This window comes from Cyprinus carpio, chromosome A20 (assembly GCF_018340385.1).
Source record: "Cyprinus carpio isolate SPL01 chromosome A20, ASM1834038v1, whole genome shotgun sequence".
NCBI lineage: Eukaryota > Metazoa > Chordata > Actinopteri > Cypriniformes > Cyprinidae > Cyprinus > Cyprinus carpio.
The window spans coordinates 13,034,670-13,050,440 of NC_056591.1; the positions used below are offsets into that span (position 1 = coordinate 13,034,670).

A 15,771-nucleotide genomic window follows, 5' to 3' on the forward strand; every position below is an offset into this window, starting at 1 on the left:
TTGAGTTTAAAACTCATCCAGAGTTTTTTTTTGCCTTCAAAGCTGCTGCTCCTATTGTCCACCTCTTCATCTCTGTTTTCTCCATTATCTTCCACTAGTTCATTCCTCCCTCTCTTTCTTCCTGGCACTCCAGAGCCAGAGGGGGAAAGATAAGAGACCGCTGTGGAATTTTAAAAACGCACACAAAACAGATAACGAAAATTATTCTTGCTTCCCAGTCCATATGCAAAAAATATGTCCCACGTTCTTCTTGTCAATGTCAATTTTCATATTGCAGTGTATTATAAAAGCTGCGGTTCTGTTCGTTTGTTTTGTGTATGTGCTTTAATCCTAGCCTCTATCTGGAAAGGTTTTTATGGACAGGGAAATTCTATTCTGGAGCAACAGTTTCCCACTTGTCTCTGTGTTTAAGAAATGAACAGCTACAGATTCTGTACTTATAGAAATGCTTATCTGTTGCTTTGAAGTCTTTTTTTTTTCATTTATTTTTCTAAATGTGTTTTAACAGGGCTTTGCCACGTAAGACGAATACACCCCGTACACAGCGTATTATCTCTGATACAGAGATCCAGGGCTCCAAAGATGCAGTCATACAAGACCTGGAGAGAAAACTACGCTTCAAAGAGGAAAGACTCAGCAATGGACAGCAGGTATGTGTGTGAGAGGTCTTATGTTTGTATTACTAAAGAAATTACAGTACATCATTAATAGTACTACCACACTAGCCTTATTAGCATTGCCATCTTGAATATAATGTAGTCTAACCAATAACACATGCAGTCAAAATCAACTTCCCATCTTGCTGTTCTAAAACGCTACTGATTTCTGTAGAGTAAAAACAAAAGAAAAAGAACACTGTTCTCTTCCATACAATGGAAGTAAATCAGAGCCAATGCTACAGTACATATTAATATTTTGAATTGGCTGTTATTTTTATATTTTCAGCTAATTGTAGAGCATTTATTTTTTTTTTTTTTTTTTACATTTCTATTTAGCTTTAATTTTAGTCATTTCTTTTTTAGTTTTAGTAATTTTTGTTGTATGTGTATGTATGTTCAATGTAACTTTTCATTCTTATGAAATACAGCTAATAAATGGAGAAAATTACCTTCCACCATCAACTCCTCCAACTAAAATGTTCAATCACTATAGCACCTCTATACCCACAATGCAAAACCCACCACATGTTCAGCACGACTAATAGCCTTGAATTCAATAGTACAGGCCACCAAATAATCATCATGCTTTTGCGTGTGAGTGTGTGTGTGTTTTCTCACACACTAACCGAGGCTCTGACAGATTAATCCTGCTTGCTTTCAGAGGTTAACCTATGAGGAGAAGATGGCTCGCAGACTGCTGGGTGCTGACAATGCTGCCACAGTGTTTAACACACAACAGGTGGAGGAGGAGCCAGTTACACAGGTATAAACACACACAGATTCGCACAACACACAAAAACCCACCTACACGTCCCCATTGTGTCCCAGTAAACAAAGCAGTTGTTTGTAATTGGCTGGTTTTTAAAACATGCGTTATAATAAAAAGCATCCGTTACAAAATCCATCCACACACTTTTTTCCGATGACTACCAGTGTACAGCTAAGCTGTTGGATGTAGTTCAGAGCACTGTGGTTTGCCTGCATGCTTGTAAATGCGTCTTAAATCGGCTAATAGCTACGAGCTCCCGCATGTGCTTGGCTTGCACATATGCATGATGTCATTTTGGCGAGGAGAGTCGTGTCAGCGAGGCGTTTTGGAGGTGTGTGAGCAGGGAAGATCATAAAAGCAGGATTAGCATCCCAACACAAACACACATTGCCAGTAATGTGTGTGATTTGTCCACTTTTGTGCAATAGGTGTGTATTATGCGCAGGATGTGACATCATCCTCAATCCCCCTGCCTGTTTTCTGATCTCTTTACAGGAAGGCAGCTCAGCTGACTCAGAGTCTGTCCCTCAAAAGGTTATTCATACTCATCCTGTCTGTTACAAACATCAAGCAGCAGCCTGTCTGTCCTTATATTTCGCTCTTCTGTCAGTCTGTCTCACCGCTGTTTTCCCTTCGCTTCACCTCATGAGATCACCCCCAGCTGTTTAATTCTCTCACACCCCTCTGTGTGTGGTCACCCCCATGTTTTGGCCCACTGTATGTGATTGTGGGGGGGGGGGGTGTTTACTCAATCTCCTGTGTTTTCTTCGATGTCTCCGTTTATGGAATATTTGCATCCTGATAAAGCACTGTGGTAAAGTCCTTGACGGCGATATGACTGTGATGACTATTGTACTCTGTGGGAAAATCATCAAATACAGAGATTTACACTGCAATCTTATTGAACAAATAAGCAGTGTATTCTGTGTTTGTATTAAACCAAAACTCCTAGGGGGTCCAATATTTGGAAGAAAAGAAAGTACAGTTTTTGAAAGAAATACTTAATTTTATCATGGATACATTAAATAAGGGACAGTACAGATTTTACATTTGATTCAAAAAAAAAATTTTTTCAAATAAATGCTGTCTTTTTAATTTTCAGTTCATTAAAAGAATCTGTTCTTTGTCAGTTATAAGTTTCCACAAAAATATTAAGCAAAATTAAACTGTTTTCAATAATCATATTAAATGTTTCTTGTGCACCAAATTCTGAAGGATCACGGGACACTAAAGACTAATGGCTCTCATTTGCTAATTACATTTTAAAACGTATTCAAATAGAAGGTCATTATTTTAAATTCTAACAATATTTCATAATATTGCTGTTTTACTGTATATTTAATCAAATAAATCCAGCCTGTAAATACAGTAATTTTCCTTGGCCAGCAGTCAATCATACAGTTTAGCAATCCTTATAAAAAAGATTTGGCCACCGAAATGGCCAATCAACATCATATAAAAATAAAAAAAAAAAGTGGGAAAAAAAAAAACTGTGCTGGGTGCCTCATCATGTGTCTTGTTGTTGCTAACTGATCAGAGACCGCATGCGTCTGCTTCGCACATTTCCTACCCTCGAGTGGAGACACTAAAATGCACATTCTTCTCGTCCACTGAACTGTGGGAAGTGGAGATGCTGTTAATGTTGTGCCATAAATTTTAAAGTGTGCTTGGCGCTCAACAACATGTCCTTGGGCAAATAGCGGTTGTCTGTGTGTTTTGCATAGGAAATGTGCATGCGTGTGTGCTTTTGGGAGGATGTGGCTGGACGTGCAAGAGAACAAGATAGAGAGGGTGCGTTCGTTGTCTACATATATAGTTATGATGGTGTGTTTTTCTTGCTGCAGCTGTGCCTTAAACCTGCAATTATTGTTGCACACTTTTCTCCAGATGTGTTCCCTCTCCCTGCAGAGTGAAATAAAAGGAAACGGAAGACTAGAAACAGGCCAGATGAAAGAGCAATAAGAGTTGGATACAAGACTATATGACACCGTGATGAGAGGATGTGTGCTTGAATGAATAAAATGAGTGATTGAATGAGTTAGTAAGCTGAGGAGAAGATCATAAGTTAAAACCTTTGTGTTTGTTTGTGTGACAGGAGTATAAAGTGTCCAGCTTCGAGCAGCGGTTGATCAGCGAGATTGAGTTTCGTCTGGAGCGCTCACCTGTGGAGGAATCTGACGATGACATTCAGCATGATGAAGACACGCCCGGGGAGGTTGCGCCGTTCTTCGATCAGAAGCTCAAGCATTATAAAGTCTTCGAGGGAATGCCTGTGACCTTCAGCTGCAAGGTCATCGGAGACCCAAAGCCAAAGGTAAGAGGCCATCAACCATGCAGTTTAGCTCTCTTAGCATATTTACACGATGTTGCTTGTAAGCAGATTCATGTCAGCGACTTCCATGAAAGTGCAAATTTTGTTTATTACTGTAATCTCAGCAGTTAGGTAATTAAAGGAATAGTTCACCCAGAAATGGAAAATCTACTTATCCTCAGGCTATCCAAGATGTAGATGAGTTTGTTTTCATTAGAACAAATATGGAGAAATTTACCTTTACATCACTTGCTCACCAATGAATCCTCTGCAGTGAATGGGTGCCGTCACATTGAGAGTCCAAACAGCTGATAAAAACATCACAATAATTCACAAGTAACCCACATCACTCTAGTCAGTGAATTAACATCTTGTGAAGCAAAAAGGTGTGTGTTTGCAATAAATTCATCAAGATGTTTTTTTTATTATTATTTAAACCATTGCCTCCGCCTAAAACACAAGTCCTCTATCCATAATATTGCTTTCTCCAATGAAAAAGTTGTCTTGTCTGAATCAGGAGAGAAATATACACAGATCAAGCACCATTTACAAGTGAGAAGAGTTCAAAATGGTTCTAAATAAATATGTTGGTTGATTTTGATGTGAGAGGACAACGGGAGATGGACATTTTCACTGGAGAGAAAGTGTTATGGATGATGGACTGGTAGCAATAGTTTTAAAGTTAAAATGCCTCTATGGATCTGTTTCTTACAAGCATGGTAACTTTTCACTTCAAAAGACATTATTTAATGGACTGGAGTTGTGTGGATTACTTGTGGATTGTGATGCTTTTATCAGCTGTTAAAAAACACAGTTACTTAAAGGTTTTTTTTTTTTTTTTTTTTTAATGAATAATGTCATTTTTTTATTACAGTTTTATACTGCATATTATTCTGGAGATTACAGTTCACAGTATGGTGTTAAAGTTAAGTTACTTAAAGTTAGTAGGCGAGGTTACTGGAATGATGGGATTGGTGGTTTATCGTCTGTGACTAGGCTGGTTTCATCAGAAGCTCTGCTCTGCTTCACTTCTGAGATTTCTGCCATATAATGGCTGTCTCGCTTTCATTGTTTGACTCTCTCGGACTACCGTGAGACCACAGTAATGACTGTGTGATGACAGCTGACTTAATAACAAAAGTGAGGTACAAGCTTTGCATAACCATGTATATATCTGTGTGTGTTTGAGTGTACTGGTTTAAGGATGGAAAGCAGATCTCAAAGCGCAGTGAACACTACCGTATCAGTCGTGATCCAGATGGCACATGCTCCCTGCACACAGCGGCTGCCTCGCTGGATGATGATGGGAACTACACCATTATGGCAGGCAACCAGCGGTGAGATATAATGTAACAATATAATAAACAGCACATGATTATATTGTCATAGTAAAACATTCTTATGTTGAAAAATAAATCAGAATGCAAAGATAAGTTGCTAAGTATGCAACCTAATGTTAATTATTATTCTTATTATTATACACTGTTTGGGTTTGTTTGGTTGGTTTTGTTTTATTTTAGTTTTGTTTGGAGATTTTTGTTTTTTGAGTTATTTTTTTTTATTATTTGTTTTATTTTTCAAACACAGATGGAAACAGTGGATTCAAACAGATTAATTCTCTGTATTCTTACACATGCAACACAAAATTCCCTAAGAGAACATGGATTTCTCAGAAAATTGGAGACAAGTCAGGAGGCGATAATTTTGCAATAGTTAGTTATTTTCCCAGTAAAAATGAACTGAATGTGTTACGAATGTCAGTTACGAAAAAATATGTCTTTTTATCAGAGTTTGATCTCATTTGATTGTTTTTTTTTTTTCACATTCATGAACATTCACATAAACACACTTTCTCAAGTGGCTAGTCAGCATGACCAGTGTTGTGTGGAGATGATAAACATCGGTAGTCAGAGGAATGACTGACCAGAAGCAACAAAATTACTATAGCCTTTGGAAGGGTCAGAAGTTCAAAAACATGAAGACATATTCCAGCTTAAATTGACCACAAAATAGTTATGTGTCATGCATGTCTCTTTTCTTTCGTTGTCTTCTCCCTAAGAAAGGCAGATAGCATCAGTTTCTTTACTCAAATTTTTCTCTCAATATCTTCTGTCTTAGGGGAGAGTGAGCTGTACTGGAAGGATGATGGTCCAGGCCGTGAACCAAAGGGGGAGAAGTCAGCGCTCCAAACCTGGACACATCCGCAGGTATATAAGCACTGCTGTTTCTAAACATACACAGCTGGAGGATTACAGCAGGTCCAGTATCAGGTTTGCTCTATGGGACTAGCGCTAATAGAGGGCGTGTCCCATGTAAAGCACACTTTTGTAATTTGGACAATGATGCAAGGACCAGTTAAGATGTCTTTTGTGCAGAACAGAATATGTGAATCTTTTTTAAAGGGTGGGGTTTCTTCTGGATTAGAGATAATATATCTGGCCATTCAGGTCGCTTGAGGTTTTTATATGTTTGACTGACAGAGTCAATAGTCTCTGAAGGCAATGCTGTGTGCCAACCTATCATTTAGAGCTAAAACTTACATATGAATCCCTACACAAAGTAAGCTCTTCATAAAAAAAATAATAATAAATTTCTCCATAATTAATTAATTATATATCACCTACTGTATTAAGTTAGATAAATTGTTTCCCCCTTCACCTTAAAATAGTGATTTTTAACCTATCCTATCTTACCTTTCTTGACTATATTAAAATGGTACAAAATCTAATTAATTAATATTACATTTATTGAAGTAAAATCCTTTAATTACCAAAAACATTAATATGCTAACCCTGTTACCAAATCTAATATAGTTTTTTTTTTTTCCTTTAAATACATATTTGATATTAAAATTTGATTATTCACAATGATAACATGAATAGAATTGGGCAACTGACTTTTTTTTTGTCTTTTTTCGCAGACCACGCTCAAGGTCCAGAGACAGCGGTGATGAGAATGAGAACATTCAGGAACGTCACTTCCGCCCTCATTTTCTGCAGGCCCCTGGCGACCTTATTGTGCAAGAGGGTAAACTCTGCCGCATGGACTGCAAGGTGACTGCACAAGCACTGCCACACTCACTTTAACATGCTGACCATCTCCCTTAAAGGCATAGCCCCCCCCCCCTTTTTATGAGTAAATTCATTCTATAGTACCTCTACCTTCTATTGGTCTATTTCTCTCTCTCTGGTTGTTGTCTAACTGTAGTATTATATTCTGGATCTGTACTGCTGCCATGTCTGGCTGTGAACTGTGTATGTTAGAATAAAGGCTCACTGTGCCATAGAGGGTTTCACACGATATAAAAAGACCCTGATCAGTAATGCAATCATGCACAGAGCCTTTAATGTCAGTGATATTTATAGAACCGATTTATTTCCTCTGGCTTTGAGGCTTTCCAAACTTTCCAGGCCACAGATGTCCCTAGATGCAGTTCAGGAGGTCTGAAATCAAAGTGCCTTTTTTCAGTTTGAGTTCTCTGCTTTTTTTATTTACACAGCCTGTTCTTTCAATTCAAGTCATGAACGCACTCAAGTTTGCTGTAGTGAGATGTGTGATGGACACTGTAAATATCACACAGGGAATATGCACACCCAGGGGAACTGTACTTGAGCAGTGTGTTCACAAACGTCATGAGTGTTCTGAGGAACATCACAACCAAAACAGTTGGATAAATGAGCATCTCAGCCCCATGTGTAAACACACAAACACATGCACATATTCATAGACAAACCTAAATGCACAGACACGTCAACTGGTGGTCTGTCGCTGGCACACCTTCGGGTGGAGCAGGTGTTGTGTTTCTCAGGAATGTGAGTTGTTGAAAATAGAGCCCAGGCATTGTGCACAGACTGATTTCCCATGAGAACCACACGCATACAGCCACCAGATACCCTAAATATTTTAAAAGGGGCAATTGCACTATAATTTTACATTTTATAGCAGAGTGGGAAAGAATATATAATGCTGAAAACAACTGACTTGTCTTTCAAACATAGGTTAGTGGCCTGCCAACTCCTGACCTCATCTGGCAGCTGAATGGCCATACCATCCGTCCAGACTCCTCCCACAAGATGCTGGTGAGGGAGAACGGGGTTCATTCATTGGTCATCGAACCTGTCACAAGCAGAGATGCAGGAGTTTACACATGCATCGCCAGCAACAGGGCTGGACAGAACTCATTCAACCTAGAGCTCATTGTTGCAGGTACACAACTATCATCTTCTACACAACCACAGAGTTAAATTTGTAATAAATAAATCAATTTGTAATAATTGGTAAAAATAAGATACTATAAGATAAAAAATGTACCACTAGCAAACAAGATTGGTAAGATTTTTGAAAAAAGTCTCATGTTCACCTAGGTTGCAATTTTTTAATCAACAATACAGTAAAACCAGTAATATTTTGAAATATTATAGCAATTTAAAATAAATGTTTTCTATTTTATTATTATTCATGTAATTTATGTGATGGCAAAGCTGAATTTTCAGCATCATTACTCCAGTCTTTAGTGTGTTATGATAGTTTTGATTTGTTTCTAATGTTCCTTCAGAAATCATTCTAATATGCTTATGGAAACTGTGATACCCCCCTCATATTTGTATTAATTTAATATATATTTATAAATGTGTGTGTGTGTGTGTTTAGCCAAAGAGATGCATAAAGCTCCATGTTTCATTGAGAAACTCCAGAACACAAGTGTTGCTGAGGGTCACCCAGTGCGTCTTGAGTGCCGTGTGTCCCGGAGTCCCATTCCCCCACAGATCTTCTGGAAGAAAGAGAACGAGTCCTTCACTCACAACACCGACAGGATAAGGTAGGAGGAGACCTTGGGCCAATCAAAGCCCTCCTACAGCCATTTCAAACTACAGTTTAGCTAAATATGTATTTTATTATGGTATATCATGTTAAACACTATTTACCTCATAGATACAGTTAAAAAAAATACTGTGCACCATGAGTCTGTATATGGCAGGTGTTGCAAGCCTGGTTTTTAAAGGTACTACATGTGTGTGTGCATACCGATGAAAAAAGACCCTTGTAAAAGAAACATGCACACAAAGTAACCTCACCACAGGCGCTACCGTCTATGCCACCAAAGAGAGACGAGAGCAGTTAGTCACAAGCTGTAAGGTCTCCAGTCATTGTTTTGTGAACGTGGTTTGCTCGTAAGGATTCAAATCAAAGAAATATGCCTGTGCAGCATGAATAAACAATCCTGGCATCTCATTATAATCCTGTTTCAGTGCAAACCATGTTGCCACTTACTCATTCTGATGTTCAATTCTATTTCCCAGCATTCACCAGGACAACTTTGGTTACCTCTGCATGATCATCCAGCCGGCTCTGAAGGAAGACGCAGGCTGGTACACGGTTTCAGCTAAGAACGAAGCTGGCATCATCTCCAGTACAGCACGTCTTGATGTACACGGTTAGTCAAACACACAGTGGAAAATGATCTGAAGAATGCATGTAACAATGCTTAGTTATGATTGGTATATACCAAAGTACACTAAATACAAACTTAGTCATTTTAAGTGGTTTATTTTGATCAATGCGCTTGCATAAATTGCTTCAGACTAAGAACAAAACCGTATTAATCTGTCCAATAAAAGCACACTCCCTTCCTTCGCTCCGTGTGTGTTCCCATAACAATCCCATAGCGATTAGCCAGTGCTGTGTTTGCCATCAACAACAGTTTTTACAAAACGGATGCATTACCTAACATTAAACCAACATTAACATTAAACCCAACAATGGACTGGCAGCCTGTGTGCTGGAGTCTTATGAAAGTGGTTTTAATCACACATGGGGTGTGATTTTACACTGATTGTTCTGATCTCCATCATACCATGATTCAAACTCAACACATCTAGGTCTGGAATGAATTTGAGCTAAAGTTTGCTCAACACTAACATTTTTGGCTTTGATACCCCAATACTGATATAAAATGGATTTACCAATATTAAAACGTAATTATTAAATAAAAAATATATATTAAAGGTCTATACTATTGACTTAATATATTTAAAGAAAAACACTGAAAGATAAACTGATTCATTTTTAATGCTACATGTGAATTTAGGCATCACGGTATTATGATGTTTGAATGTGGATCAGAGTTAAATATAAAATATTGTCTGATAAATCAAAATAAATTGTCTAATATCAGTAAATGATATGGTAAAATTGTATCATGCATATTGCATTATGTATTTGCATATAATCAGAATATAAATAAATGAAATCTACATGAAATCCAAGGCACAATTTCTCCTTTCAAATCACATTTTCCGCCTCTGACTTGCATTTGTGTATTTATTTATTTTTTTTACTTTTTTTCTGGAATACTGTGTAACCCTAAATGAAACTTTCCAAGCTATACAGTTAAGTCTCCATATGTTTTCATAATTGAGGAACTACATTGATTATCTAGACATCAATATTACATCCTCTGAATTGTTCAAAGTGAGAAACCATGTTCATCCTCGCCCTTTCCTTCCCTTCCCTCAGCCCAGTGGCAGCAGACTCACACTCCGAAGCTCAAGAAGGTGCGTCCATCATCGAGCCGCTACGCCGCTCTGACAGAACGGGGTCTGGATGTGAAGGCAGCCTTCTTCCCAGACTCCAGTCCTCTTCCTCCCGGCACCCTAGTGGAGAGTGACGACCTGTAGAGCCTAGCACGGGGATCTGACCTTGGAACTCAGATCCGTTGATCCAGTGTACTCCATAATCCCCACCCATTTCCCAATAAAAACCTCTAGCTGGGATGAAAAAGTGATCGATTGACTTTGAATGGTGAGGGAGGAAGCTGCAAAGCATCTCCTCACAGATTATGATTCTTGGTATTATCACTACGTCTCTGCCTGAGGGAGGACCATTCGCTATACTTTTATTTCAGTTGTTTTCTGAGGGGGAAGTGATATGGGTGATTAAGCGAGGTCATATCCTGCTTGTAGACAGACTTAATGGTTCGCTGACGCACTTAACACACACACACACACACACGCACCAGCATGTGCTTTGAGGAAGGAAGTAGTATACCAATGATCACCTTGTTTTTCATCTCTAGATTTTACAAGTGCCTAAAAAATATTTAATTTTCAAATTAAATTTAAAAAAATAATAAAAACTATTCAAGTAACTATCATCTAGCTGTGCATGTTACTACGGTGCCAACATGTTACACATTTTATGTATTTAGTTATAATGCTTTAGATTAGATATATTTATGAAACGCTGGAAGAAATGTCTTCCTCTCCAGCACAGGAAATAGGACTTTTTTTGGGTGGTTTGGTGGGGGGCTGGTTCTCTGGATGAAGGGAACAGGGCTGTGGAAAGAGGGACACTCCTAAAACTCCATGGACCTCATCGTCCCTGGAGCTTCAGGGTCCTTGAGATCCAGCATATTGATCAGACGCACACTGCCATCGACAGAAGCCGCGTCTGGATCTCGGCTCCAATCCAGAGATGTCACACAAGGCCGGGCCTTAATGATCTTTTCCCACCCTGTCTTTTTTAGGAGAGATTAAAAGCGGAGACTGATGTGTCATTAACATGAGTGATGAGAGTTTTGCAAGTTTTGGCTGACTGACAGTTTGGACAGATGTTTGTTGTGTTTCCGTGGAAGCGAGAGTGATGAGGAATGCCTATGATGGAAGTACAGGAAGCAGAATCGGTGCATGCATGTTTGTGAAGGATGGGCTGACTGTGGATGAAGGCGAGATTTATACGAGTATTACTGATTTTAATGATGATGGTGCATGGAATGACAAGATGGTAATGCTTTGACAGGTAGGCTTCAGTTTTCAGGTTTGGAATTACAGAAACATGCAAAAATGTGATACTGGCAGCACAAATTTGTTTCATAAATTATATGTCATTGGCTTTTTAGGTAACTCAAACCTATTCCGTCTTCGTAACGCATTTGTAAAGATATTAGCATTCTCTCAACATTTGCTTTGATCAGTCGAGTATCAAATACTCAGTTGGGAGTTCACATAGTTTAGCCTTCATCTCACACACAATTGCAACATATATACACAACAATATAGCATAACAATATACACAATATAAGCCTGTGATTTGCATATGTTTTTTTATTCTTACACAGCTGTTTATCTTTCAAATAGACAGATATAAGGAGGTTCTTTGCAGTATTTTCTGTTTTCCAAGCCAATCTGTGCCTGTATACGGACTGTTCTCCTTATTCTCTTCTGGTTTATGAATAGTAAAATAAATAAACATCTCTGAAATGACTGAGTCCGGGTTGAGTCCAGTTGCTCTTGGCAAAAACATCCCTCAAAGATGAATTAGCTTTTTTGATAATCTGTATTTTTATGATGGTGAAAAGGCCACAATTGAACATTTTAATTAGTCTACCCATTTTATTTTTCTTAAATTATTTTTATATGAGTTATGGCTTTAACTCATCTGTAAGTGTAATGTAGCACAGCTTATTTGGATGCTAAAAATAACTATGACAACACAAAGCGAGTCATATCCTCCACGCATTGACCTGTGACCTCTGTTATCCCAAGTATGCATGCAGCCATAACCCAAAAACTCCAGTGAACTAAAAATAACCTTAATCCAATCCAGATGGACCAAAACTGCTCTTACACAATGATACGTGTGACTCAGAATTCAACAGAGCAATGAGGAGGTGATTAACAATCCCAAGATTTGACGCAGTCTGTAAATACAGTTAGTGTATATTATCAGAATAACAAAAATATGCAGTCGGCTCACATGGTTTGCTGGCAGAAATCATCACGATGCCAGCTGTAGTCCTCCATCCACCAGCAGAACCTGTCCCGTGATATAAGGAGACTCCAGGAGGAAAAGAACAGCCTGGGCCACCTCTGCAGGTTCCCCAAAACGGCCCAGTGGAATTCTTCTCACCGCTTCTTCCTTCTCCAGCCCTGCTGTCATGTCCGTCCGAATGAATCCTGAGAGGGGAAGGTGGAACGAATTTTCAGTGTTACTTGTATGACTGCTATTATGCAGATTAATAGGCAAAAGAAGCAGTTGAAGAAAAAGATAGGATAAACAACCTGGAGCCACCAAATTCACTTGTATATTCCGAGTAGCAACTTCCTTCGCCAGTGAGCATGTGAATCCTTCCAGTCCGGCTTTACTGGCACTGTACACACACTGACCGGAGTTACCCTTCACACCCACCACAGAGCCTGAGGAAACGTGATTAAACCTATAAAGCCTACTGTATATATTTGATACACACATTTTTAAGGCCTCTAAATTAACAACACAATGAAAACTCTGATGGCAAATCTGTTGTGCACAATCTACTACAATCCTTATGTTGTCAGACTGATAGTTTATACTTTTTTAGAAAGTAAAAGCCCTTTTAGTATAATTCTAAAAATGTCCCTCTTCTGTGCTTTTTGAAATCTTGAAAATGAAAATGATTTGAAGTAATCATAATACTGAATTGAATTTTTGTTATACTATATATTTTTAAACATTTCAAGTCAAACATTTATTGGACTGAAGCAACTTAGATTATCCATACTTAATTTTTAGAACAAAATCATGTTAAAACGTGAGTACTAATTATGATACACCAGGCTTCTGAGGAATATTTATTTGTGCATCTCTCAGTCATCTCTGTATTACATTGTATTATATGTTTTAAAATTATATGATGTATAATTCCAAGCTATCAGAATTTTTTTTTTGCCATATAAATATCAGCAAGTACACTAAATTGCACATTTTGTACCTCTGAATAAAATTTGAGATGTTTTTCTTCCTTGAGTACAAGCTCCATATTCTCTAGTTTCATAATATAATATGAGCAATAAAAGCCAGACATATCAAATATGATACTCAACAAAAAACACTCAAGCAGTTTTTTTTTATTATAGAATAGTCAATGCGATTTCCATTGAAATTTCCTTTGAAAGTGTGAGAATTACAGTATGATGCAGACAGTGAAACAATTTCAAATCTGTAGCTTCTGCGCCACCTAGTGGTGATTAAACGAACCTAAAATGACCAGGTGCTGATGCATGGAGACTTTTCCCCTTTTCTCCAACTTAAACTTCATGACATTGAATTGAAATAATGTATAAGAAGTTCATAAGGTAGTAAGACTCACCTATGTTGACAATAGCTCCTCCGTGACTGAGCATGCTCCGTAAAGCACCTCTGCACGTCAGTATTGAGCCCAGCAGGTTGGTGTGAAGAACAGACAGCATGTCTTCAGATTTACTCCTCAATAACAATGCATCTCTTTAAAACAAACCAACATGCAATATATATATATATATACAGTCTTTTATTTATCATATACAAATCTGCTATTTTTATTATCATCATCTCTTTTGGCCATGGCATCTGTCTGATATATTTATTCAACAACACATTTTCTGCAACACAGCCTTGTGGCTTTTCTGACCTGTTGATGCCAGCTGCATTAACCAGGTATCCCACAGTGCCACAGGTCTTACTGATGGTCTCAAATGCTTTCTGAACGTTTTCTTCTTTAGAGACATCACAGCTTAGACCCAAATGTTTTTCTGAAATTAAATATACACTCCAGAATTATAACATCTATTTTAACACAATTTAAGATTAAGTCTTTTTAGCTGCTTTTGTTCAATAGATACATACTATACATAAAACTCCAATTTAGGTAAAAAAAAGGCCTGAAGTGTATGATGTCTACACTTTTCATCAGCAAATCAATGCACAGTAATTCAGACCGATTCACCTCCATGGAGAGATTCAGCTGTAGCCTGTGCAGCCTCCTTATTCCTAGACAACACCACAACCCTATGACCCCTCTGTGCTAAAAGCTGAGAAACTGCTCGCCCAATGCCACGCGAACCCCCGAACACTACAGCCAGTCTGGACATCACGATTCTAAAACAGAAACAACAGCACAGGATGAACTGTTGGCCAGCAGTCAGATACTGAATGAGTAAAGGTGAAAGTACAACTGAAAATAGTAACTATTTTTAGTAAAAAAAAAAAAAAAAAAAAGTAATAAAATAAAAGGAAAAAGAAAGAAACCATGCATTTTTGATTGACATTTGATTATTGCTGTGCCAAGAAATTTTATTTAAAGTACTTTGGAGTGCCATGCAAATATCTGTAAATATATGGTATAGGTATATGCATAAGATACACATTGAACAGCACCTTATATCTATCTATAACTATCCCTTATAAAAAGTAAAAAAGTAATAGTTTTTTGGACATGTAGTTTGTAACTACCGTGGTATTCTGGAAAGCCATTCTTAGATGTGCCACACTACTGTTTCTTAGGTAGTATCTGACATTCAAGTTGTTAATTCAGCAAACTGTAGTAGAGCAGAAATTATTGAATGTTCACTCAAAAGTTATAATTTCCACTGACACTCAGCAACATCCCATAGAGACCTTTTGACAAAACACAACTATAGTTGGTTTAACGGCATAGGATTTAGGCTTTTAGAAGACAAGATATTGATAATATCATCTACCGTACGTTGCTGTTGCTAAATGTGAACTTGTGGTACAGAAAGAACGGGTGCCGCCATGTTGATTGCACTGCGCGCGGTGAGCCGATAGGTGGAGCCAAACGCTATGAGTATAAATATCAGTGTATAAACTATATCGGTAAATTAATATTAACTCAAAGACCTTATTGAGAGAAATCAAAGCAATATACAGGTGCATCTCAATAAATTAGAATGTCGTGGAAAAGTTAATTTATTTCAGTAATTCAACTCAAATTGTGAAACTCGTGTATTAAATAAATTCAATGCACACAGACTGAAGTAAGTCTTTGGTTCTTTTAATTGTGATGATTTTGGCTCAAATTTAACAAAAACCCACCAATTCACTTTTTTAGTGAATTGTTGGCCTTCTGGAAAGTATGTTCATTTACTGTACATGTACTCAATAGCTTGGTAGGGGCTCCTTTTGCTTTAATTACTGCCTCAATTCGGTGTGGCATGGAGGTGATCAGTTTGTGGCACTGCTGAGGTGGTATGGAAGCCCAGGTTTCTTTGACATTG

General features: G+C 37.9%; 2 protein-coding genes across 4 annotated transcripts; one reads left to right on the forward strand and one right to left on the reverse strand.

Annotated features, from left to right (window-relative positions):
* Positions 1-535: 535 nt before the first annotated feature.
* On the forward strand, positions 536-12,001 carry LOC109073930 (palladin-like). The gene is made up of 10 exons (XM_042777674.1): positions 536-650; positions 1,321-1,422; positions 3,524-3,742; positions 4,928-5,075; positions 5,856-5,946; positions 6,660-6,792; positions 7,738-7,945; positions 8,390-8,558; positions 9,040-9,173; positions 10,256-12,001. Exons 2-10 carry the CDS (start codon positions 1,342-1,344, stop codon positions 10,414-10,416), a joined length of 1,344 nt encoding a protein of 447 aa, XP_042633608.1. The 5' UTR covers positions 536-650; positions 1,321-1,341; the 3' UTR covers positions 10,417-12,001.
* Positions 12,002-12,138: 137 nt separating this feature from the next.
* Positions 12,139-15,303, reverse strand: LOC122148968 (carbonyl reductase family member 4). 3 transcript variants are annotated; one of them, XM_042777673.1, is made up of 6 exons: positions 15,240-15,303; positions 14,481-14,632; positions 14,166-14,286; positions 13,866-13,999; positions 12,799-12,933; positions 12,139-12,693 (listed from the first exon to the last, which is right to left on the reverse strand). In XM_042777673.1, the coding sequence occupies exons 2-6, from the start codon at positions 14,623-14,625 to the stop codon at positions 12,515-12,517; spliced, it is 714 nt and encodes a 237-aa protein (XP_042633607.1). In that variant the 5' UTR covers positions 14,626-14,632; positions 15,240-15,303; the 3' UTR covers positions 12,139-12,514. The 3 variants fall into 3 exon arrangements, with proteins under 3 accessions (XP_042633607.1, XP_042633606.1, XP_042633605.1); XM_042777672.1 differs by having other exon boundaries at positions 15,235-15,300; XM_042777671.1 differs by lacking the exon at positions 15,240-15,303 and adding an exon at positions 14,987-15,200.
* Positions 15,304-15,771: the final 468 nt, after the last annotated feature.